Source organism: Populus trichocarpa, chromosome 6 (assembly GCF_000002775.5).
Source record: "Populus trichocarpa isolate Nisqually-1 chromosome 6, P.trichocarpa_v4.1, whole genome shotgun sequence".
In the NCBI taxonomy this organism is placed as follows: Eukaryota; Viridiplantae; Streptophyta; class Magnoliopsida; order Malpighiales; family Salicaceae; genus Populus; species Populus trichocarpa.
The window spans coordinates 7,293,770-7,320,888 of NC_037290.2; the positions used below are offsets into that span (position 1 = coordinate 7,293,770).

Here is a 27,119-nt window from a genome sequence, read left to right on the forward strand (position 1 = left end):
TTAAAAAAAGAAAGTAAAATAAAATAAATTAAAAAATTATATTGTTAAAAGGTAAAATTAAAAAGAAAAAAAACCTCAATAATAAAAAACACTATTTCATGAGTGTGGCAATCCTTTCATTTGTTAATTAATATTAATAATTGTTAATATATAACTTTTGTGTTTTTCCATTTAAGCACGGCTGAATAATAAAATAATCCCAGTATTTTTCTATTTATTTATCCCCATGAATACTTTAGCTCCGATTCGTGAATTTCGTCTCCTCTCTCTCTCTCTCTCTCGTGATGTCTCTCTCGACATGGGTTTGATACTTAAATAAAAAAAAAAAGAGAAAAAAACAAACACATCTTCACTTCGCCCTGTCTCTCTCTAAGCCAACAAACCCCACCCCTCTCTTTCTCTCTAGGGTTTCGAACCCGAAAAAGATTTCAAGCAGAAACGTACGCATACAACTCCCGCTCCATAATTCTAGGGTTTTGATCGGCCGAGACTCTGTGCCACACCTACTTAACCTGCACTGTCTAGTCCTTTAGACCCTGATTTATCCTCGATTTCTTGATAATGGTGAGGTTCTGAACTCTTCTTCACTTCTCGCTTTCTACAAATCCTTTCCACTCCCTGATTTTATTATTTAGGGTGCAATCAGTTGGTTTAGAAAAAAAAATTATAATTACTCAAAATGAGTTAGGTACTTTTGTTTTATTAGATTTTAGGTCAACCTCAAAACTTGATACTTAGTTTAATTGGTGATTTAATATGTTAATTTGGTTCTGCAACAGTAGGTGCTGCTGTTATAAGAAGAGAATTTGATATTTTTCATGCTGGTAAATGTTGAATGGTTGTTACCATGGATTTAAATGTGTCGCCGGTACCTGAAGGCGACGAAGATAATTCTGAAGGGCACGTAGAAGAATACAGTCCTGCTGGTGAACGGTCAGAGTCTGCTGTCGAAACTGCCCGCAGGGTATTTCTAAATTCTATTCTTGCTTTCTGTTTCCAGTATTTTGCATTAGAAGAATCGACTTTTGTTCCAAATTATGGCGTTACTTTGGTGAATGATAATAATCAGGAAAGATTTTATCAGAGCTTTGCTATTCTGGAAGAATGAAATATATTGCTGTGATGTTTGTATCTGGTTTTTTTACATGACGGCTCTTTTTATGACTCCTAAGTGGTTTGGTTATATGTAAAGAATCATTCAGTAATCTGAACAGTCATTCCAACCTTGTGGCTGCTATATTTTATCAGGAAACAGGATTTGAAGTTGCCGTCGCCGCATGGAACTTTGGCATTGGGCCCCAATTTGTTATATTATAGCAACTGGATTAAGTATTTTGATTGAATCTGGAGATCATTTTAAGATTTTATGAAGTTATAAATCATATTTTTGTTGTTTTCTCTGGTGAGTGGCACTTTAATACTGGGAATGGGTTTGTGCCGTAGGATGTATTACTTTTCTGCTTCAGTTGTTGTAAGTCTGTAACAGTTGCAGGAACTTGAGGATGAGGATCTTATAATGTAATCAATTTATCACTTTTTCCTGGTTAATATACAAATGCAATTATGCAAGCACATTAGGAACAAAGGTGTGGAAATTTAGCTTCATTATGGATATAATGGCTGTTTAATCTTAAAGCTTGGCAGATGGAGAGAAGAGTGTAAAGCTAGTAAACTTAACAATTAAAGACTTGTTTGTGATCATTGAGTCCCAAAGGAAAATAATGACTATTCTGTAGCTATAGAGTGCACACAAAACTTCCCTTCAACTAACATGTTGTCATTACTATCTTTAGTGCTGTGAAATGGAATGCCTTGAAGTTTTTGAATACTGAAGCATAGGCACTCTCTATTTGATTGGGGTTAAAGTACCAACATATTTTGTGGACTTGTGTGTAAGATGACATTTTGTTTCCCTCCCTTGCTCATTCCCACATCTGGGTTCTCTTTTTTCCTTTTATGTTTTTTTGATGATTAATATAATGGCATTGGGGCATTTGTTTGTCTTCCATTTATATGCATGGTTGTTGATCTTATGTTCATCTTGATTAGGAACGTGAAGAAAGACGTAAGCGTTTGAGAAATGAATGCTCAGATGACAGACCTGTACATGTGTCTCAGCAACCAGTGCACGATCAATTTTTTCCATCTAAACGCTATAAATCATATGATAAAAGCAAACTTCCTCCTGGTAAGTTTCTTGTCTAATTGCTCTATGCAGAAATGGTTTCTGTGGCTTGCATTATGATGGTTTTAAATGGTGTTTACAGAAACCATTGTTCTATGGAATTAGTTATCTATTAGAGGTGTATGATACTGCCTCGCTACATTTCTGAATATCAATCTATTGTTGGATTGTTTGATGGTTAAATTCGTAACCTGGTGGATCTGGCTTGCTACTGAAAATGAAAAAAGGGCTATGAAACAATTGTCATTTTTCTTTTGATATTTATAAGCAGTGGGGTATTTGTGGGTACCTTTAGGCCACCACAACTATTCCTCCATTGTTTGGGATTGGCCGCAGGATGGGAGTCTCAGAGATCTTAATCATTAGCTCTTCACCAATTTTGATGTCCAAAATGCTTAGCAAAAAGGTGGTTTACATGCAACATTTGTAAGATTGCTCTTTAGTTACATGGTTGTTTAGAATCTTAGATGTTAGGCATATTATTTACTTAGGAGTTTGGCTTTATTTCCTATCACAGTAGTATTGATTCAAGAATTCATTTTTTTCCTATTCAGTATTGGTTGCTTCGATTTTCCTCTTCAGGAATTCTTATTTCTATTTGGTTTAGTTTTGGCATCCATATAAGAGCACATCCTATGTTTAAACGGAACTTATTTAGTGATTGACAATTAGCTGTTGACTATTGAAAGAACTTGACATTTTCTTCCTGCGCCTCTGTTTTATCACTTACATTTCTTTCCGTATCTCCTCCCTTACCTTCTATTCCCATCCTACATTACCAAGGTAATAACAAGACTGTTCTGTGCTTTTTTTTTATTACTACTGCAGACATTGATTTCTCAAAACCTGAAATTAATGAATTAAGTGTACTGGAGATGATTATGCTTATGAGCTATTCCCTGGAAGTCAGTCATAGTTTTGTCTTATATTACTGCGGTGATTCCCTTGGCTGAGGACCCTTTGTCAATAAAACATAGTTTTAGCCACAAATATTAGAAAACTAGTTGTCATCTTGTATTGTTGATACTAGTGAATGGTTCTGCTGATGGGTATTTGGCATGGTAGTATTCCTCATTGCAAAGCTGTGGTAGGGGAGGATTGGATATTGTCTTTGTTAGCTTAAGAACTCAGAGAAGGGGGGAAAAGAGAATAAAAAGAGATTATTGAATGGTTCTCTGAGCTGTGGTCTTCTTCCTTTATCCTTTTAACCCTTCACTATATCTCTAAGCATTTGATTAGTCTATGTTTCTGCAGTTTTTCATATGCTTTCCTTAGTTTAAGGACACTGTTTGTTTCATCTTAGGTATCATTACTTTCATTCAATAATTTACTATCCATAACTGCAGGCTGGTTGGACTGTCCTGCATTTGGCCAGGAAATAAATTGTATCGTTCCTTCTAAGGTTCCACTCGGTGAAGCTTACAATGACTGCATTCCTCCTGGTAAAAGATACTCCTTTAAACAAGTCATTCATCAACAAAGAGTTTTAGGAAGGAAAGTAAGTACTTTGAACTTAAAAGTCATTTTTACCTCCTTTGCTTCCTAGTAAATCTCTTCTACTATCAGTGGGAAAACTAGGCATGACCACACAATTAATTTCTCAATAACCTGGCATTTTCTGAATCATCTGTATCATCTATCTATAGAGCCAAATTAGAGGAAATGTTCCACAATTTAGCAGGGTTATGTTGCTACACAATTAAGGTTGCAATATTTGTAATTTGCTACCATAAGGAGTAATGAAGTATAAATTCTTCTCTGCAGGAAAAAAGAATATTATCTTGAATAATTCTAAGTTTATCCACTGATTTTTCAGCTTGGTCTGGTGATTGATTTGACAAATACTACTCGCTACTATTCAACAGTAGATTTGAAGAAAGAAGGTATCAAGCATGTCAAGGTGAATTGGCAATGACAATATTAATTTTCTTCAGTCTCTAATTTTATTGTAGAGTTGCTCACCTGATTATCAACTTCTTTTCTTTGATTTTCCAGATATATTGCAAGGGGCGTGATGCTGTACCAGAGAATACAGCTGTAAATACCTTTGTTTATGAGGTATGCTTCTTTTACAATACCTTCTCAGGTTTTTTCATGTTTTTTCCTCCCCCGGACCTTCTTGTAGCATATATGTTTTTTCCCAAATTTTGTGTGCTGCACAGGCCATTAGCTTGGTTTCATGGTAGTTTTTAAGGTTTTATGGCTCTTTTATGCTATTAAGCTATCACTGTTTTGAACCTCTAGTTGTAGTAAACAATGCCAGGATAGAGCTTCATATACGAACCGAGAATCTCATATGTGAGCACAAGTTTGCTTGTGAACATGCCATGTGCATGTGTGTGCTTGCATGCCTATGCCTCATATGTCCATATGTGCATATGTTGCAAGCAATGGTTGATTGTGATTCTTTCTTGTCACCAAGTCAAACCATCACCCTCTTCCTCCCTTCCCAACCAAACAGAATCTACAATACCCCAGTGAACTGGGGTATTTAGTGATCCATGTGAAGGCAGCATATCCTTATCTCAGGAACCATTCATACCTAAACACACAATGTTGAATGAGTGTAATATTGTACTCAACGGTCCTGCATGTACATCATTTTTTCAGGTCATGCAATTCCTCTTGCGTCAGAAACATACAAAGAAGTATATTCTTGTTCATTGTACACATGGGCATAATCGTACAGGATATATGATAGCTCATTATTTAATGCGTTCACAACTAATGTCTGTCACTCAGGTAAGTTTCCAATGTCTCCTTTCACGTGTATCTCAGTTGGTTTTATTCTACAAGTCATTGTTTTGAAATTTCTTTTGCTAATTGCGCAGGCAATAGACATATTTGCTGAAGCACGTCCTCCAGGAATATACAAGCCAGATTATATCGATGCCTTGTACTCATTCTATCATGAAAGAAAGCCAATAACGGTTGTTTGCCCACCAACTCCAGAGTGGAAGAGGTCTTCTGAATTTGATCTCAATGGTGAGGCAGTGCCTGATGATGATGATGATGATGGAGGTTCAGCTACTAGCGTGCATGTATGCAAATTCTTTGATGTAACATCTAGTTGTCAAATTTTTTTGTGGTGGCATGATATAAACTGGTGTTGTTGTGGAGAGTTGTTTTGCGTGTATGTTGCTGTTTCTACCTGAGAACTGATTTTGGAACTATTGACTTCAGCATTAGGAGAACTATTATTATTTAGGCCCACAAAGAAAAATGCGGCAGCAGACATAGTGACAGATGTATTGTTGGTAATTGCTCAATTGTACTTGACTACATGTCAGTTTCAAACTCTCATTTGGAGTTGGTAACAAGTCAGGGAAAAAAGGGCCTTAGTTATAGTGACTCTGAGTATCCTAATATGTGAAATTGATTCCAAAGCCTCTGTGTTGTGGAATATTTTTCTTTGCTTTGCTTGAGTTTTACTAGCATTTTAGAGTTAAATGACATGTCTTAGGTTTCAAGTTGCATGGGGATCTTTTTCTTTACTTCATGTGTTTTAAGGGAGGATAGCTTTTATGCCTGCCCGAAGGACTCTTGAATCTAGTGAACATTTTAAAATGTGGTGCTTTTATAGTTAGAAGGTTCTAGTTTGATGGGGTTTTTTTTTACATCAATAACATAATGGGTGTCTGATGATAGGCGAGTACATGTTATTCTTTATCGCATGCTTAAAGTTAAGAAATGGCAATGCTACATGTTATTGAACTATTTCCCATAATTTTTCCATGTGGTTTTTTGTATGTTCTGGATCTATATAGTAAGGATGATCAAAATTTTTAAAAGAGTTCTTTTTTATTCAATTTTTTTTTTCTTAAGAAAGCTCAGTTATTCCGTTTAGGAAGCTGTGAAGTGGATGTTCTTGCTCTATACTAACTTCATACTAGCAAGAAAATGTTTGGAGGTTGCAGGCATTAGAGACCGATGCTGAGTTTAGGTTGAAAGCTTTGTTGTTAATTATTTTTAGTTTTCTGTTGGTGTTATTCTTCCTTTATAAGTCAAACATAAATGTTTCCAGCTGTAAAATGTAATCTAGATAATTTTTGAAATGAAATATGTGGTGGTAGTTTATTGCTATAATAAGTTGATAGGGGATTCATGTCTTTTTCTTTTTCTTTTGCTTCATGAATTCAGAAGTAATGCCTCTCATTTAGCTTAAATTTCCGTAGAAAATTGCAGTGTCCTGTTTGTTTAGATTTTGCGCATGCCATTTGTCATTTCAGGGCAATCATGAGATGGCTGTCACAATGACAAATGACGATGTTCTGGGGGATGAAATACCTAATGACCAGCTGGATGCACTGCGGCAGTTTTGCTACCAAGCACTTAAGTTGAATGTAATATTTCTTTGCCTCTGTTCAAGCTTTGTTGTATGCTGCTGCTCGTTTATTTGTGATATCTTAGATTTGGTGTGGCACCCATGTTGTTTTACTCCTCCAGTTACATGTATGCACTAATGTATTGTCTTGATCATGTCGTCCCAGAATTCATACAAACTTTTGTTTTTCCATTTCTTTCTTTGTTCCAAACCATTCTTTAAATTCAAATTCTTTGTTCTTTGTTCTTTTTTCTTGATTGAGTTTCTTTATTCAATATTGAATTTAATTCACAGTTACGAATGAAACATAAGGGCTTTTATTGGAATCCCTATCCAGATTCTCAGCAATAGGTGTGCGGATTAGATATATCTTCACATATAACTATCCTAACATTACATTTATGCATTCCTTTCTTTCTTTAACATAAGCCAACCATTTGTATCTTGTATTCAGTCAGATTTTAAAAACATTTTTAGAAACATCTATAAAGGAAAGCTGACTTATAACGATTACATGTATTACATATACCTAGTTTGATCCCACACTTCTAAAGAAACCATTTTCTCCTGAATCTCATTTTTTGTAAACCTTATCTTTTTTTAAAAATAAAAATAAATTAGCATTATCCCAAATGGATACAATCAGTCAAAATGGGTGAATTCCTTAGTCGAAATTATTGCATAGAAATATAAGTCTTTGGTTCTTCTAAGTTCATGTAATTTATTCTTTATCAATATTTTCTTTTGGTCATCTTTGAATTGAATAAAACTGACTGAAATGGGATTTGCTCTATTTTAGTTTTCTTTGTTTCACATCCTGCACTTCCTAGGTTTTATGTACAAATGCCATTAATTGTTTTTTTATGTTCACATAAAAAAGGTTCAAAATTTGATTTTGGAATGTGTCCAGATCACAAGTGAAAAAATATGTTGTTCATAGGTTTTTAATTGTTAAAATCCTGAACTTGAAATGTCTTCATTCAGACTTTAGTTTGTAGTGACTTTTTTCTTAAATTTCAGGGAAGAGGAAATTCACAATTCCCAGGATCACACCCCGTTTCTCTAAGCAGGTTAAACTGCATTTTCTTCAATCATTGTTATTTTGTGTTGTTTGTTATGCTTTGCTATATGTATTACGTGGAGGTGCTTCAGTTTGTTAAGGTAGGATCTCTACGACTTGGAATAAAGGTGCCTCAAATTGCTAGCTCTTATGCTATGATTTAGATGTGCAAGGATATATATATATAAAACCCTAATATCTATGCCTATGGTTTAGGTTAAAAACATGAAACCATCAAATATGATAATTTTCCATGGTAGCTATAAATCTTATAGTAATGAAGAAGCGAAGCGAGAGTGTTGTAGAGCAATTGAAGTCCTGGCATTACGATCAACAACTGAATAGGTTGCTGTCACTTGTATGTACTACAGCAAGAATAATATTTAGGGGAAATAGATAATGAACGATCATTCATAACTCGGTTCACTTCATATATAAGATATATTTTTGTTTGCTTCCACTTTGGAGTGGCTTGAATATGTATCTATCATGGTGGAAAAATGTCTAAAGATACTGATGCTATATGATATCTGACCTTTTCTTTAAAGGGGGTGGGCAGTGGGAACTGCAAAAGTGGGCCATGTAGACCTTTCCATGTGCTTAACTCAAAACGGCTGTTTATGTTGTGGTTGCGACAAGGAAATTTGTGTTTTTTTGGCTTTACCATGAATGCAGTGAAGCCTGAATTTTACAGCAGACTGATATTGAATTCAACAATTTTTTTTTATCTTTTTTGCCCTTTTCAAATTAGGAATTAATAGACGTGGTTTTGTTCACGGGTCATTATAGTTTATTCCAATTCAGCTACAGTGCTCCTTGAGCTTGTGGGCTGTTTAATCAATTTTCTTCTCAGTATCACTTCATAAGAATGGGATTTCAATTTTGTGGCATGCAGGGACAACTTACAGCTGTTAAGGCAGCGTTATTATTATGCAACATGGAAGGCTGATGGAACAAGATACATGATGTTAATTACAGTGGATGGGTGCTTTTTGATAGATAGGAATTTTAAATTCCGAAGGGTACAGATGAGATTTCCTTGTAGATACACCAATGAAGTACGTAACTATGCATTTCTTCTTCTAGGATGGTTTCTCGCTTCAAGACTCATCATTATAGTTGGCATCTTGTTCGGATGATCTTTGACATGACTACTTGTGTCTTTTTTTGTTAAGGGTCCAGCTGATAAGATGCACCACTTTACATTACTTGATGGGGAGATGATTATTGATACTATGCCGGACTCACAGAAGCAGGAGAGAAGATACCTTATCTATGATATGATGGCAGTCAACCAAGTGTCTGTCATAGAGGTTAGATTTACAATGATATTTATGGAAATTAATATTATTTCTGCAGACAAAGTCATTTATTGTTTTGTTTTCATTCTTCCCTAAAGCAATGCACCATCACAGGCTTTTTGTGAGAGCTATTTATTTATGTATTTTAAGTCAAGTGCTGGGAGCAATATTTGGTCATCTAACGAGGGCTAAAATCAATCTTTGATCTAGTGGTGAACTACATGAAAAATGGTGTAATTTGTGGGGGCAGTGGGCAATGTGGACTAATCTCCCCACTTTGGATCCACTATGGATCTGCCCCTGGTGGTGCAACCCTGATTGATATTGTGCAATCATGAAGTGCATTCATGTGCCGTTGGCAGAAATGCTTAATTATTTATACCTCTCTGTGGCAACCTTTTGTCAGTTCATTCTTGAACATCATCCCCATCTTTGGCTTACTTTTGGGGATGCACTGATATTTTTAGATCCAATATGGTATAAAGATATAGGTTTACTTGCCTGAAATTTAGGGATGATTTGAAGGGGAGAGGATTTTTCTATTTGTGTATTTTAACATTAAAATCAGCACTAAGCAGGGCTACATGAGGCTTTTGTTCAAAGCTGGCTGATGGAAATAGTTCTCACCCTGTTGCAGCTTTGTAATAAGCTTCATTTTGTTTGGAATGGCTTAAAAAAATAATTGCAGACTTTTTTTATCCTATCTAGACTAATTGGGTCGGATCTCTCGAGTGCTGATGCTAATCATTTGCTACAAGTGTAACAAGTGATAGGAAGCAGGTTAATTAACTACGTGGGCCCCAATATGAGCTACCAAACAACACGAAGAATAACTGGGAATGTGGAGAAAGCTGTTTGTATGCTAATCCTTTGATAACTTTTTTTAATTGATCAGCAAATGTTTGGCAATTAATTTTGTTTGCCAGGAGTAAAAAGGAGGAGCAAATCATACTCAAATGGCCTTTTCTGTTTTTATTTGGAATGATCTCTTCTGAATTATGTTTTACTGATTTTCAGCTATATATTTTGGAGTATTTTGAGTAATTAGAATCATACATTTAGATGAATATGCTGTGCCTGTTTCAGGAATACATACCACAGTATGCTGTATACCATCAATCTAATTAAATGCTTTTCCCCTAATGTTCTTCATTCCATCTACTAATTATGAGCTTCGTTGATCCAAAATTTCTGCAGCGGCCCTTTCATGAACGATGGAAGATGCTTGAAAAAGAAGTGATTGAGCCCCGAAATACTGAACGCCAAAGTATTTACCAGAGTCGAAATCCAAATTATAGATATGACCTGGAACCCTTCAGGGTATGAGAAGAAAATTTATTGAATTTGCAATATATGATGCTTTTCCTCTTTTATCTTATTAACTAATGATGTTTTTTTGAATTGTTTACCAGGTGAGAAGAAAGGATTTCTGGCTGCTTTCTACTGTTACCAAGGTCCTAAAGGAATTTATTCCAAGGCTTTCACATGATGCAGATGGTCTTATTTTTCAGGTGATTAGGATTGCTTGTGAACTTTTTGCACAATCCATCCACTGGAGATTTTCGTTCTAAAATATTTTTAGAATTTTTATCCAATATTGAAGCTCGTGGTCAATGATCTAACAAATATCATGTACAATCACCACCTGAAAATTGTGAACATTACACCTCTTACATATCATACAGGGAAAGACTTGTCATCTCATATGCTTTTATAGTGTAATTATTCTGGTGTGAACAAGAGATTACTCATGATATTATGTGCCAGGGTTGGGATGATCCCTATGTTACTCGCACTCATGAAGGCCTTCTGAAGTGGAAATATCCTGAAATGAACTCAGTTGACTTTCTATTTGAGGTGTGTCTGTCAACCTCACCACCAAGCTAGCTGTTTATCTTTGATGTTTTGGTGCTTTTCCATCTTCATCCCTTTGCCTTATTGACTGGAAATTCTCATTTAATGTTTTCATCCTGATGTGAAAATACATGTGTTGCAGGTTGATGATGATGACCGTCAGTTGCTTTATCTGCACGAGCGAGGGAAAAAGAAACTGATGGAAGGCCACCGAGTTTCCTTCAAAGGTTGGTGTGATTTTTCATACCTTCAAACTTTCTTTTGATGTCATGTGTTTCATTCTACTATAAAAAATCATGAATATATGCAACCCTTGCATTAATACTGAAAACACTGGGATTTCAATTGATAACCTATTTCAGCTGTTGCTAATCATATACTTGGTCTTATGTTTTTGGATAGTGGTAGTTTGCCACTCAGATTGGTAGTTACTGTATCTCTTGTTAATGCTAGCAATTTGTATTGGTGTCCATTGCTTTGAGCTGAAATCCATTTTTCACATATTCTTGTATCTCTTCCTCTGGGCATGTTCCTGGCTCGCTATATGTTTCTACTTTTTCTTCTTTTCTTTTTTCTTGGTTTTTTTTACTGGCTTTCCATTTTTTGTTTTCATTCTTGATCTGAAGACTTAAAAACTTGCAGATGCTCTAGATCCCTCTTCATACTCTGGGAAGATAGTTGAGTGTTCTTGGGATTCAGAGGAACGTGTGTGGGTCTGTATGCGGATCCGGACTGATAAATCAACACCAAATGATTTCAATACCTACAAGAAGGTCTGTTCTATCACCTTTATATGCGATCATATCTGTATGTATATATCAATTCTTATTTATGTATGTCTCATGTATTTGCCATGCTTTAACCTATATGCTAATATCATATCAATTTCACACTGATGCATTTGATGAATTCCTCAAGTGGACTAAATGAAGCTTCTTTCTGATGCACAACATAGGTTATGCGAAGCATCAATGACAATATAACAGAGGATGTGTTGTTGAATGAGATTTATGAGATCGTTTGCCTGCCCATGTATGCTGATAGGATCAGGATTGAGAGTAAAGCTCAGCAGCATGCAAATGCGGTACGTCGTAAGTGATGGACAGAATGGTGAGTAGGCACTATGCTTAAAGGTGCTAGCAGAAGTAGAAGAACCCAATACTGGACCTTTGATGCTTGCTTGCTCTAGGTCTTTGCTGGTTTTACTTGGTTGAGGTTGGGTATGTACTGGAGCTTATCAACTAGAGGGTCACTGTGATGTTATGTAATTAGCTGTAGCTCTAATGGTAACCACCTAGTGGGTGCTGTGCTGGTGAGTTATATGATGCACTTAGTGCACTAGAATAGTTTTCAGCATCAGACCCAAATTATGTCTGTCATAGTTGCCCAGATCAGGAGAATTAGGATACTAGGATCTCCGTGTATATTCTTCTTTTTTTTCTTTTTATGTAGTGATTAATAAGTTTTAGTCATTTTTTATTAGTAGAAACAAGTTCCCGGACATGGTTTTCACCTCATCTCTTGATGTGAATATGTTTTGGAATGTGGCGATGGTTCTCTCACTTGTGCTATTTCCCCCTTCATTTAGCTCTTTCCGAGCCTGAATGGTTGGCCGCGGTTATTCCTTTGTGTTTTTGGTAGGGCAGCTGATGTCGCTTTGTGTTTTTGGTAGGGCAGCTGATGTCGCTGTGCTAAAACAAGACATGACAAGCAGCTGCTACCCATGACACTACCATATTGGGTCATGAGGAAGACGGGCTGTCTTTCTGCCTCACTCTCATCCCCGACCGTATGCCTTCATTCGAACCACTAATTTGGTGGGGCCATTCAGGTGATCAATGTTGGGAGGAGGATTTGGGAGATCTTGTTTTTGGACGCCGTGATGGGGAGGGCAAACAAAAGATCGGTTAGACAAGAGAGCAGGATATATAGGAAATCAAAACTCAAACCACCTTTTACATATTCTAGTTAGAAAAGAGGGGTGGAAAGAAGGGATAATATTAGAATTGAAAATTTAAGAGAAAAATCGCTAAAATTCACGTTTTTTTTTATATTTTATTTTCAGTGGACACTTTAACCGATTAAAATAAGTCGGATTAAAAAAGGAATTGCTTGAATGGGAAGACGCATGGATTTTCATCACCCTTTTTCGGCTATATGTTGTACACTCACGTGGCCAATTGAGATGTGTCTTATCTGCAGGGTTGTCTACTCCAATTGGGGACTGATTCATAAACAGTTTGGATTACTGTGTTATTGATTAATTTAATAACAATAATTTCAACATAAAACCTAACTTCGGTTAAATTTTAGATTCTATCTAATCAGGATGAATTTAACAACTATGCTTATATGCCACTTTGTTCATCCTAGAATCTTTCAAGTGATATGAAATTTTCACAAACAAGAAATTTCCTTTAATTTTGTTAGAGATATACAAACCAAAATGATTGTAAAGTTGCAATCTCTTGATGTTATTGAAATTTGAAAGAAAATCATTTTTACAACGAAAATATCAACAATTTAATTTTACACTAGTTAAGTACCGAGTTACATCGCGGGTAAGATTTGAAGTTAATTTCTAAACCAAAAGAATAAGGTTTAGGTGTTGTGAGCATGTTTTTAGTACCATAAGATTTTTTAATTATGAATTGTAAAGTTGATGCTTGTGTTTAATAAAATAAATTGAAAAATATATCATACCAATAAATCATAAAAAAAATTGTTGCTAACGCTAATTATATAAAAAAATAAAAGAGCTCGATGATGTATTGTGCTCTATAAGAGGAAACATTGTGGATTCAAACATCTTTTTTTTTTCATTCACTTATTTTTTTTAATTGATCGTTTATTAATTTGGAATTGAAGTTAATTGTCTGCTTTGTTTGGCTTGGTATTGGTTACTCGTGGTGTCAAGAAAGGAAATCAGTTCTTGGTTAATGCTTGATTTGGAAAAATTGAATTGAATCAAAAAAATTAAAGTAACGACTTGATTTGGAAAAATTGAATTGAATCAAAAAAATTAAAGTAACACTGGACAAGTATTGAGCACTTTTTTTCTTGCAGACACCAGGGACTGAATTGCACAGGAACGGGAGAAATTCAAAACTTTTTTTTTTATTTTTCGTTTTTCAATTTGATCCTTTTACATTGAGTTTTTTTTTTATCATTATTATTAGAATTGATAGTTTTTTTTTTCAGTTGCCTATACATGGGGATCCCATGATGTGATGGAAAAATTCTAACATGGGTTTGATGCTCAATTTTACAAAATAAATTTTAATTTTATTGATTAAAAAAAACTAAGGCTTGAGGGATCCAATTTGACACCAAAACAATTCCACACACTAAAAAGAATAGGCGTGACAAATTTTTCAATGCGTGCAACGCACACACTAATATGTGTGAAGCTATCATACTCTAGCGTCATGTGCAACTTTGTCTAATGACATAACAGCGTTGTCTAAGATTAAGTTGGAAATTGTGCACCAATCTTTTTAATTGTCTGACGTGGGTTGGTGATCGATTGGTCGTGAGACTCTAACAATCTTTTCTTTCTTCTTCTCCTTATTTTCTCTCTCCTTTGATCGGGATTCATGTTGGTTTTTAAAAAATAAAAGGTGTTCAATCACTTTGTTTTTGCATCAAATTTTATACCTTTTACTATTTATTTTGTTTTGAATTCTTTTTTGAATTGATTTTTGTTTTTAATTTTATCGCTCGACATTTTGTTTCATTTAAAATTTATATCAAATTTAATCATTATTCTTTTGATTGCTATTTGTTTTGTTTTGGATCATTTTCTTAATTGAGCTTTTTTTTCACCCTTTAACATTTGGTTTCATTTTTTTTATGTCAAATTTAACCCATATTTTTTTTATTGCTATTTGTTTATTTTTTGAATCTTTTTTGATTTTTTTTTATTTCATCCATAAGTATTTGGTTGATTGAGAATTTATCATCATGATTTTTTTGAGTTTTCCTTTTAATGAGGTAATCACGGCCTTATGACCCAAGTCATGGGCTTGGAAGATTAGCTTGAGTTGACTTTAATATTTTTTTAAGTTTTTAAAATTGATTTTTTTTAATTTTATTATTTAACATTGAGTTAGTTGGGGAGTGAGCTCTGTCGTTTATTTCACTTTTTTTTTTATAAAGTTATCTTGATCTTAAATCTTGGATTGTGAGCTTGACGAGTTAGCTTGAGTTAACTCAAGTCTTATTTTTTCATTACAATTTTTAAACAATGATTTACTTTCAATTTCATCTTTTAAAATTAGATTGAATTGAGAATTGAGATTTGTAGTTTATTTAATTTGCTTTCTACAAGTTTATCATGATTTCACGATCAAGTCAGCGATTCAACAAACTAACTCAAGTGGACTAAGGTTTTTCTTTCCTTTTTTTAAATTTTTTTTTCTTCAACTTCGTCCTTCAACATTTGATTTACTATGAATTGAACTTTATTTTTTTTTCTTTTTATAAGGTTATTTCATTCTCATTTGATTTTGTTGTGTTATCAAATAAGATCATGGAGACCTTATAAGAATACCAAGAGGATATCTTTTTATGATATTGGCAAACATTTATTTTTTTGCAGTTAACCATTGCCTTTTTTATTGTTTATCTCGATTTATTTAACGTTGTTGTCTTTTTTTAATCATATTATTAAATTAACTGAACTTATTAAACTAATTGGAGTCAATAATTCAAGTCTTAGATTTTTCTTACTTCTTTAAAAATGCTAGCAATGCTTGAGCATCCTTAATGTTAGGAATAATTTGGCCCCGTTGACGACATAACAGGAGATGCCTATGCACATGCAAATATTTTATCTCATGCCATAACATATTTTTTTGGATATTTTACTTAATTATATGATAATAAAAATTGAATTTTATAAGAAATGTAATGATTTAGATTCAGTATATAATATATATTTTTTATTCTAAATTCTCCTTTTCTTGTTAATGTATATTTTTTTAACAAAAAACATATATTTTTTAGCAATGTGTTATTGCATAGAAATTGAAAGCAATTAAAAAAATTATATGAAAAAAAAATCTCGATGATTTGAAATAAGGAGAAAATAAAAGTATTTTTTTTAACCAAACCCTCTTTGTGCGTTCCTTTCACTTGACAAGATGTTCTTTTATTTGAAATATTGTTTTTAAATGGAAACTTATCATGATTTTAAAAGAAAAATTTAATAAAAAATAATTTTTTTTGAATTGATAATTTTGATGCGAATGTTTTTAAAATATAAGAATATAATTTTTTAAAAAATATATATAAAATATTACAATAAAAAAAATAACAAAATATGTTCCATGGCATTGAATATTTATGAGTAAATATTTTAAAAAACTATGCATATTAAGTTAGTATGTAATTATTTAGAAAGTAATATTTACTATAAAAATGCTAATATTATTTGAAAACATTTACTTAATAGAATAATTATCTATATATCATTTAAATTAAATTATTTATAAAATAAAAAAATAAGAAAAATTAAATGACCATTATAAAAAGAAGGGTTAGTCGCGTGTGGGCTAGAAAAATAGGCCAGCACATCTAGCCCATAATAAAAAAAACTCAAGCATACCTAGTATTTTTTTCTTAAATGACAAACAGCAATCAACTACCCCTAATTTTTTTTAATTGAAATAGTAGTGTGTTGCTTGCTCATTGCCTTTTTTTTTTAACTTTGTTTTTCAACTTTTGTTGGTTATTAGAGGCCAGTCTAGTTATTAAAAAATCAAGATTAAAACTTTTAGACCCATACCTACTTTTTGGTTTTTTTTTTCACCCAATAGCATGAAAAAAAAATCTTGTAAATCTTTAAAACTCAACTTCAACAACAAAACATATTTTAATCATCTTAAAAACTCAAAACCAAATCAAAATTTAAATTTTATTGAGTTGCAATCCATTTTTTTCAAGCGTCATTATATGTGAAAACCACCCCTATTGAGTTCATTTCTCAATATCAAATCCATAGACACCAATATTAAAGTTATTAGTGGTCGAGAGCTTGCTTTCTTTTTAAAAATTCTGATGACTTTTTGTCTCTTCACTTAACCTTTAAGGATTGAAACATAAATAAAATTTAAGACCAAATCATTATAACGTGGAGAGTAGGGATGGGATGTGAAAAAATTGAAACTTGAGGGACCAAATATAACTTTTGCGGGCCTTTTTGTGGGAAAGAGTTTTGTTTGCTCCTTCATGTCAATCTTGGTCCTCCATCTCTCAATTCGTTTTTAACAAAAACTAAAACTTTGTTTCATAAAATTGGTCGTGAATTTAATGCTAGACAATTTAATGAAACATCAATAAAAAAAATTAAAAACAAAATTCAGCACTCAAAACCTTGAAAACATAACTTCAAGATATGAAATTGAAAAGAAATAAAGTTCAGTAATTGAATTATAAACTGTGCAAAACTACAGGGATCAAGATGTAAGAAAGTGAAAAAAATAATAGTGAATTAACAGTAAAATGGAGTGCGTGCAGTGGTTTTTGAACAGTTAAATGCTCATCTAGTTGTTTTTGGTTAATTGTTGCTTTTCTCCTTTCACTAGATTTGAGCTACGGAGTGGACTGTGGAGAACAACTCTCCGCCCTTTATTTTAAAAAAACAAAAAATAAAATACTCTCATCGACACTGTTGTAACGTAGCCGGGACTGGGAGCATAAAAAATCAGTTGACCCTATTAAATTAAATACTACCTGCATGTAATAATAGCAAAGTAATAATAATAATAGTAATAATAACACAACAAAAAACCAAAGGGGCATTTCGAAAATAAACATTTAAATCTACTCGTCTCTTCTTCATCCTGAAAACTCATTAGATCCCACCCATAGAAGGAACCCTAACCAGGGCAAGGCGCAGGGTTTATATTCCTCATTTCTGCATTCTGTTAAATCCAGAAATCGTACATTCATTGAAAAACCAAAAACACGATCACATGGAACCCTCAGCGCTTAGGGTTCTCTTGGTCTGCTTCTTATTATTCACCTCTTCCATCCATGGAGAGGAATCCAACAAGAGTAAATTTCGAGACCGAGAAGCTACCGATGATGCCCTTGGTTACCCTCACTTGTGAGTTCACATTTCAATCCTTTTCTTTTTAATGAGTTCTGCTAAACTGATGATAGACAGATATACATATAATTTTGGTTAATTTGAATTCCTGTGTGTTTAGAGATGAGGATGCTTTGTTGAATACGCAGTGCCCTAGAAATTTAGAGCTGAGGTGGCAAACTGAAGTGAGCTCTAGCGTTTACGCTACTCCGTTGATCGCCGATATCAATAGGTGATAAAAACAACTCCCATCATTTTATTTATTTATTTACTTTATCTTTTAAATTATTATTTGGATTTTAATGTTAATTTGTATGCATTTGTTTTTAGTGATGGAAAACTTGATATAGTGGTTCCTTCTTTTGTTCACTATCTTGAAGTTCTAGAAGGTTCCGATGGAGACAAAATGGCAGGTAAAGTTTCGTTTATCTTGGATTGGATCACTTTGATGCTATGAATAGGAGTTAAACTGCAACGTTTTCATCAGGTTGGCCTGCATTTCACCAGTCAACAGTGCACGCAAGTCCTCTCTTGTATGATATTGACAAGGATGGTGTGAGGGAGATTGCTTTGGCTACCTACAATGGAGAAGTTCTCTTTTTCAGGCATGTTTGTACTAATGCTATGTTAATGGCTTGGGATATTTTGTTTTGGTGTGCTCGAGCTCACTTGTCATTTATGTTTTCCATTCTAGGGTGTCAGGATACATGATGACTGATAAACTGGAAGTACCTCGTAGGAGAGTTAAAAAGAATTGGTATGTGGGTCTGGATCTGGATCCTGTGGATCGTTCTCATCCAGATGTTCACGATGACCAACTTGTCTTGGAGGCTTCTGAGAAGAAATCCGAGTCTCGTAAGTTAAATGTTGGATTCATAACAGTTTGTACCTCTGGTGCTGCTTATTTTATTTGCTTTAGCGTCAATCTTTTACTGGTCATCTGAGTAAGCTGCCTGCGGTCCCTGTTTTCTTTATCTTTTGAAGCTTTGCTCAGCTGGTTTGATCTTCCTTTATGTTTATATATATGGCACAGAGTCCATAAGGGATGCCAATGGTTTGAGCTTGGAATTTGAACTTGGAGGTCCTGAGTTCAAATCTTTTAAGCGGGGAGTGTGAGGGTTTATGGATGTGGGAAGGGCTGCTCCCCATTGCATGGCTAAAAACCCCACGGAATCTTGAAATGTACCTAAAGAAATGAGACAGCGTAGAATCACACTTCATGATTAATTAGAACTAAGACATTACATTCCATTTGTCTACAGGCACATTTGGTAACCTAGAATGATGGATAGGGAATCTGAATGCAAATGAGTGGCGTTAACATGCATGGTGTGAAGAACTAGGAAGGAGATTAGAGCTACATGACATCAATAATAAATTTGACTGTATGATGGTAATGACAGCCTTAGGGAATAGGGGTATTGACCTTTTGGGTTGGGGTGGGGTAGGGGTGGTGGGAGTGGATGTTACGAGTGTAGTGGTGCGGATGTGTTATTGGCCTTGGTTTTAAAACCTGGATCCTGTCAGTGGTTATAAAATATGGAAGAATGTCCTTTCATTTCTTCTCTACTTCGCATGCCCATTTTACTATTGTGTACCTACCTCCAGAGATGTGAATGAATGAACTTTCCTATCTATTCTCATTGCTAGTCTTTATTCCAAGTTGACAAACAGGCCCCCCTTAAGGATGACAGTACTGAAGATGCTGAAATCATAATTGTACCAATTATGTTCTTTTTAATTTGGAAGGCAAAGAAAAAACATAATCACATCGTTCAATTCAGTGGTAATCTAAGCATAGGAGGAACTAGAAAGCAGCAAAATATGGGTGATAATCTCCAATGTCTTCAACAGTTTTCCAAGCTTCAATTGGCTCCTTATACACATTTAGGCCTGGATGCATATTGTGCTGCCATTTCTTGTATTGATTTTTATTTGAGCTTGGTTCAGGAGTGCAAGCAGAATATCAATTTTTCTTTTTCAAGGAAATTCTAACATCTATATGATAACCTGAACCCTGTCCAGGTGTATTTGAGCCTGATCTGGCATTATATGATGGAAAAAATCCAAGAAACTTCGAGAAACTGACTTTGTTTGGTAAATGTTGACTGTTTTTAATTTGCAGACACAACTGGAAGTGCACATCAAAATACACCTGAAACGGACTCTTCGATTTCTACATCAACAGAGAATAGTCATCCAGCAAATGCATCCAGTGAGACTGAAAAGAAAATGAACGAGAATCAAACGGAACCAATTATCAAACTGCCCTTGCATGTGGATAACTCTTCTCTAGGTGCCAGGTCAAATGGAACCGATAAAGCTGAGAGTGGAACCAGTAATGCACATAATGGAACCAATACGGTAGATAAGGGAACCAATAATGCAGAAAATAGAACAAACACTGGGAGAAGGCTTCTCGAAGATGACAATTCAAAGGGTTCACATGAAGGTGGCTCAGAATCTAAAGAGAATGACCATGAAAATGTTCATGCAGCAACTGTTGAAAATGATGAAGGGTTAGAAGCAGATGCTGATTCATCTTTCGAGTTATTCCGTGATAGTGATGAATTAACCGATGAGTACAGTTATGATTACAATGATTACGTAGACGAATCCATGTGGGGAGATGAAGAATGGACAGAAGGGCAACATGAGAAATTGGAGGATTATGTGAATATTGACTCACATATCTTGTGCACACCTGTGAGTCTAAAACCTAATAGCAGTAATGCATTGCAATAGATGAATTTTGTTCACAGATGCAAGTAAGATGTAGTTATAGCAATCAGATGACATTTTTCTCTCTCTTGTTTTCACCAGGTGATAGCTGACATTGATAATGATGGAGTAGCTGAAATGATTGTTGCAGTTTCATATTTCTTTGATAACGAGTGAGTTCTCTTTATGGTGTCACCACTGTATATTTTCCATATTCTTATATAGTGAAAATCAGATATTAATCGTGCACTGGTTTTTAAAATGAACTTTAGCAACCTAATTGAATATTGGAACAATGACCAGCCTATCGCTCTCAGTCAATGAAGTAATGTTGATTTTAAGTTAATGAAGTTCATGCGAATGGTTTTATTTGATTGACAGGTATTATGACAATCCAGAGCATTTGAAAGAACTCGGTGATATAGATGTTGGGAAATATGTTGCCAGTTCTATTGTTGTATTCAACCTTGATACAAAGCTAGTTAAGTGGACTCGAGAACTAGATTTAAGTACAAATACTGCAAACTTCCGTGCGTATATATACTCTTCACCTTCAGTGGTTGATTTGGATGGTGATGGGAATTTGGACATTCTTGTTGGGACTTCATTTGGCTTGTTCTATGTCCTGGATCATCACGGTAAACTCGAGTTTGTGTCCTTCATTTTCTTTACCATTTCCTCTTTGTATCATGTCATCCTATCTTCTACTAAATGAGCTTTCATTGATTTTTTCTTTTTATCTTCCAGCTTTATCAGCTATGTTATTCTTCATACAAAATCACTTGAGTACAAATTTTCATGTGATATTTTCCTGTTCTAAATGCAACATAGGAATTGGCATCCAAACTCTCGTATCATGCCTATTTACTCTGGAATAGATTGTGAAACTCTCTTAGCTTCATAGGCATTTTATGATCGTTTTCACTTTTTTTCTGGTTGCTGAGTTGGAATGTGGTTGTTCAACTGATACATTCTTTTACTTGTCACTACATGGATCAATTTATTATTACTTTCCTGTTTTAGAGTTCTCTGAGGGAATTCAAAGTGGTTTGAAAGATGAACAAGAAAAATCTGTCTTATATCAACACTCTTTGCTTTTCAATTTAAATGCATGCAATCCAACTATTAATCTGTGCAGTATCTAGAGAACTATTAAATTTTACCTGATATATTTTTAGAATGACATGAAAAGGGAATTTCTGATGTTTTTACTTTTGAGTTTCATGCCTTACAATTTTTACAAATCAAAATCTGATGTATTTACTTTTGAGCTTCATGCCTTGCAAACAAAATAATGTTTATGCAGAAATCTGAGAGTATTTTCTTCCATTTTAACTGGCTTATCAAGTGTGGTGTTCCAATTCTCCAAATGAAGTTAGAATCTAAAGTTCGTCTTTTATTCAGGAAATATTAGGGAAAAATTCCCTCTTGAAATGGCTGAAATTCAAGGTGCTGTAGTTGCAGCTGATATCAATGATGATGGGAAAATTGAACTAGTGACCACTGATGTACATGGAAATGTTGCTGCGTGGACATCACAAGGAAAAGAAATTTGGGAAAGAAACCTTAAGAGTCTTATTCCCCAGGTCAGTTGGATCTCTATTTCTTACTTTCTTCTTCTTATGATGATGTCTGTATGAATTAAGTATGATCTCCTATATTTGATGTCCACTAACTGTATTTCATAGTTAATATTGGTCTACTGGTGGTACAATTGTAAGATTGAGCAATGGGTGCTTCATTGCTTGATCTGGAAGGGGTCTTGTCTTGTTCCAGATTTAGATTCTTGCAAAATCTGACAAAAGTAAGGTACTTTGTTTCCACATATTACTTGTATAGAAACACACAAAATCACCGAAGAAATTGTTATTGTATTATGGGTGTAACTGTGCAAAAACAAGTGTCATGATGCTTTATTACTTGCGGTAGAGGATGTGAAATTCTAGAGCAATAGAAACTTCATTCCTTATCTTGTAGAAGCAAGTCATGCTCGTACAGGAATTTGTCATTCAATGCAAAAATTATGATTCTAATATTATTTGCATGGAGGATATGCTTGTTTGTCTCTCCTTTTTGTGTATGAGCATTGTCTAATATTATTCTAAAATTATGATTCTAAAATCATGCTTGTACAATATAGATTGGAGTGGGGGTAGGGGTGGTGATGGCAATCATGCTTTTGACCTTCGACTCGGCACAAGAAAAAAAAAAATCAAACATTGTCTATACTTTGTAGATGGCATGGAGGTAGGTTTTGAACCCAAGACCTTGCCCCTCTTCTTTTGGAGAGCACTGCTAGGCATGCCAACCATCAATATAATGGTCATGTCTACATACATACATGTAATTACATATCATAGGATGATACTTTATGTGTTTACAACGGTTTGAATGTGAAACTACAAACTGAATCCCAACTTGTGTACAATCTTCATTTAAATTGATGTGACATGTAGCGTGAATACAAGCTAAGGTTCTCATGCCCTAAGGTTACAAACCTAAGCTGTAGAGAAATTTAGAGAAAACTCTGGTAATTTATAAAATCCGAATAATAATCTAAATCTCAATCTCAAAATTAACTAGACATCCTTATTTATTCTAGTTATAGACCTAAAATCCTTTACAGGAAAAGATTTCTAATTAAAACTTACCTAACTAATATAATCCATTTGGCATTGGGATTTCTAAATAGTAAAATGATAATTAAACTAAAATTCCTAATTTAAATAGGAAAAAGAATCAAAATAGAAAAAGGTAAATAAAGACATTCCCTCGTAGTAACTTCTAAGCATTATTTGAAGGTCTTTTCGATCTTCGATCATGAAATTTTAATTTAATAGGAAACAGGGCTTTCAGAATCTTCTGTTAAAATTTCAGCTCGATTCAATAGTCAGATTAAAAATCATGCTTGATTTACCATGGACTCTTAAACTTTTCAAAACCTAAGAATCTTAACCATTAATGACAATGCAATGAACATTATTATGCCAAGAATAATGAAGAAATTTCTCTACGTCAGTCCCCTCTACTTCCAAAAAACTTGCCCTCGAGTGATTTGTCAAGAATTGAACTCTTCCACTTCAAATAAACAAATACTTCGAATATAGCAATGTAGCCAACACATTCATGAAGTAGCATGTCTTTGACTTGTGAACTCCAAAATTTAATTTATGATGTGTGTATGCTAAAGAAAAATCCATATTTAATGTTAATACTTTATGTTCCTATGGAGTCCGCTTGTAGTTCATTTCCACATTCTTTTACTTCAACCTTGAGTTCATCATCATCAACGACCTCTAATACTTCAACCCTTGTATAAAAAAAAACTTCAAGATAATCTTTCATAATATCTTTAGAAGAATTGTCAGAAATTATCATATCCTCCATTTCCTTGTTTGCAAGATCTCCGGAATCACTACAAGATACTAATTTATGAGCTTTCTAGATTTATTCTTCACCATTAGTAGATGAAACATCAACAAGTAGAGTAGTATTTGTAGCAATGTTGTTGTCTCTGTTGTGATGTTGAAACTGTCTACTTTGAAGATGACATCTCCTCCCTAATTTCCTTCCTTGCTATTTTAGAAGATTGAATAAAAGACAAATAATAACAATCGAATTGCTTATCTATTCTATATAAAATCTCTTCATAATCATCCTATATAAATTCCAAAATTAATGATCGTCTCAAATCTTGTCAAGATGGGATTAAAAGCATACCAATATGAGTTTTAAAGTCTAGAAATTCAAACCACCATAAGAAAGTTTGTGTGCGACAAGTCTTATCTTTTGATGATAAGGAACCTTGTTGAAATAAAAGTAAGCTTCCAACTCTATCTCAGTTAATAAATCTTTTTTTTGAAAATCTCTCATCATAGAATGGAATCTCATAAAGTTCAGGAATAGGTTCGGAGTTTGGCCTGCCTTGAGGTAAGTCTCTAGGCAAATTCCTCTTCTTTTTCATGATCCCTATTTGTGCCTCCCATCATTCGAATGATATGTTCCAAATTAGTCAATATTGCCACCGTTGTTTGCTCAAAACAATCTAGTTTCTGCGATTGGTTCCTTGCGCTGCCTTTTGAGCCCTTAGATGACCTCCACTCCTGCATCGCAGAATGGGTTGCTATTGTCTTTGTCCATCAAACAGACCAACTGCTCTAATACCAATTGACACGGCGTATAACGTGGATACAAGCTAGAGTTCTTAAGCCTTAAGGTTATAAACCTAAGTTGTAGAGAAATGTAGAGAAAACTTTATAGTATTTTATAAAATCTGATAAGCCCTAAGGTTATAAACCTAAGTTGTAGAGAAATGTAGAGAAAACTTTGTAGTGTTTTATAAAATCTGAATAATAGTCTGAAACTCAATATCAAAATAAATTAGACATCCTTATTTATTCTAGTTTTAGACCTAAAACCTTTTATAGAAAAAGATTCCTAATTAAAACATACACAACTAATATAATTCATCTGACATTATGATCTCTAAATAGTAAAATATTAATTAAACTAAAGTCCTAATCTAAACAGAAAAAAGGATTCAAATACAAGGTAAATAAAGATAATCCTGGACAGGAACTTCCGAGCCATATTTGAAGAAACCTAAAAATTGTAACCATTAATGAAACGATGTAATAAACATTATTATGCCAAGAATAATGAAGAAATTTCCCCAATTCATAAATGAAGATTTTAGCAAAAAAGTGCTCGAGTGTTTGATGATAAAGTGATATGACAAGACTGTTTGATTCTTGGAATGCATGCAACTTGTGTGCTATCTTCCTTCGTTTAAATAAGATTTAATTGCATGCGTGTTTGATGATGAGTGATCTAACATAGATTGCGACATTCCTCAGGGTCCAACTATAGGTGATGTTGATGGGGATGGTCGTACTGATATTGTAGTTCCTACTCTATCAGGGAACATATACGTTCTTAGTGGCAAGGATGGTTCTATTGTTCGGCCTTACCCATATAGAACTCACGGGAGAGTGATGAATCAAGTTCTTCTCGTTGACTTGAGTAAACGTGGGGAGAAAAGCAAGGGACTCACACTTGTTACAACATCATTTGATGGTTATTTGTACCTTATAGACGGACCAACTTCTTGTGCTGATGTTGTTGATATTGGTGAAACTTCGTAAGATATGCTTGTATCCTTTTAAGTTTTGACTCTTCAATTTATTTATTGCACTATGTGATTTATCCAAATCATGTCTCTCTTTGCTCAGATACAGCATGGTCTTGGCAGATAATGTTGATGGTGGAGATGATCTAGATCTCATAGTCTCAACAATGAATGGGAATGTCTTTTGCTTTTCAACTCCTGTTCCACATCACCCTCTCAAGGCATGATAGTTGTGAATCTATATTTGTGGTGACTTCTTGTATGTTATATGCTTTAAGTATTAAGCATATTGTGCAATTCTCAGGCTTGGAGATCTTCTAATCAAGGAAGAAACAACGTGGTGAACCGCTACAACCGTGAAGGGGTTTATGTCACACCTTCATCAAGAAGTTTTCGTGATGAGGAGGGAAAGAGCTTCTGGGTGGAATTTGAGATTGTAGACAAGTATAGATTCCCATCTGGGTCTCAAGCACCTTATAATGTCACTGTAAGTTGCTCCTTGTACATTTAAATTATGGTTTTCAACAGCAATCCAAAGAGCTCCTTAAAATTCCAATTTTCATTGGGAACAATGCAGACAACCCTTTTAGTTCCTGGCAATTATCAAGGTGAGAGACGAATAAAGCAAAGCCAAATCTTTGACCGTCCAGGAAATTATCGGGTAAAACTTCCAACAGTTGGAGTGAGGACTACTGGAACTGTTTTGGTGGAGATGGTTGATAAGAACGGGCTCTATTTCTCAGATGACTTCTCCCTTACATTTCACATGCATTACTATAAACTGCTGAAGTGGCTCCTAGTCCTCCCAATGCTTGGAATGTTTTGTGTGCTTGTCATCCTTCGTCCACAAGAGGCCATGCCCTTACCATCATTTTCAAGGAATACTGACTTGTGATAATCATCTTCTACTCAATGCCTGTAATGTGCCAAGTTGACCAAAGGGGATGATAGTTTCAGCCGAACAAAGGCCAGAAACTAATGGACGTCGAGATAAAAAAAAAATTCATGACCATGAAAAAAGTTTTGGCGGCTGATATCACAGATCTTTGGCTATGTTGAATATCAAAGGAAGTGAGTTTTGGGCTATAGGATGTTGGAACTTGTAACATACTTGAACTGAGTTGGTGAATTGAATTTTTTACACCAAAACCTGGAGAATGAACAAAAATGTTCTCTCCAAAATCAGAAACAAGTTCTGAAGGGTCAGAGGTCACAATCCTTGAGGCAATCAATAGATTATTTACTTTTGAAGCTCCCTAGGTAATCGCTTTATTCTCTTTCTGGTATTGTATTTCGTATTAGTTAACTGCATTACATTACGAGGGGTCGGAACATGCTGCCCACTATCCTGTTTTATCCTGTTTACGGTGGTGTGTAGCCCGTGATTTTTCATTTCCTTTGCCTAGCAGTAAACAAAATGAATCGCGGTGCCAGGATGCGAGTCCTTTACACG

General features: G+C 34.4%; 2 protein-coding genes across 3 annotated transcripts; both read left to right on the forward strand.

Annotated features, from left to right (window-relative positions):
- Positions 1-268: 268 nt before the first annotated feature.
- LOC18100001 (uncharacterized) lies at positions 269-12,286 on the forward strand. Of its 2 annotated transcripts, none has more exons than XM_006381170.3 (18): positions 269-564; positions 780-964; positions 2,050-2,188; positions 3,532-3,683; positions 4,002-4,085; positions 4,181-4,243; positions 4,796-4,927; positions 5,017-5,226; positions 6,415-6,528; positions 7,530-7,579; positions 8,465-8,627; positions 8,745-8,882; positions 10,068-10,190; positions 10,283-10,381; positions 10,638-10,727; positions 10,867-10,951; positions 11,367-11,497; positions 11,680-12,286. In XM_006381170.3, the coding sequence occupies exons 2-18, from the start codon at positions 836-838 to the stop codon at positions 11,821-11,823; spliced, it is 2,046 nt and encodes a 681-aa protein (XP_006381232.2). In that variant the 5' UTR covers positions 269-564; positions 780-835; the 3' UTR covers positions 11,824-12,286. The 2 variants fall into 2 exon arrangements, with proteins under 2 accessions (XP_006381232.2, XP_024459502.1); XM_024603734.2 differs by having other exon boundaries at positions 783-964.
- Positions 12,287-17,515: 5,229 nt separating this feature from the next.
- LOC18100002 (protein DEFECTIVE IN EXINE FORMATION 1) lies at positions 17,516-26,917 on the forward strand. The gene is made up of 13 exons (XM_006381172.3): positions 17,516-17,835; positions 17,939-18,049; positions 18,148-18,230; positions 18,305-18,422; positions 18,512-18,672; positions 19,943-20,523; positions 20,641-20,711; positions 20,920-21,176; positions 21,943-22,124; positions 25,395-25,678; positions 25,770-25,887; positions 25,971-26,153; positions 26,244-26,917. The coding sequence occupies exons 1-13, from the start codon at positions 17,702-17,704 to the stop codon at positions 26,559-26,561; spliced, it is 2,601 nt and encodes an 866-aa protein (XP_006381234.1). The 5' UTR covers positions 17,516-17,701; the 3' UTR covers positions 26,562-26,917.
- The last annotated feature ends 202 nt before the right edge of the window (positions 26,918-27,119 follow it).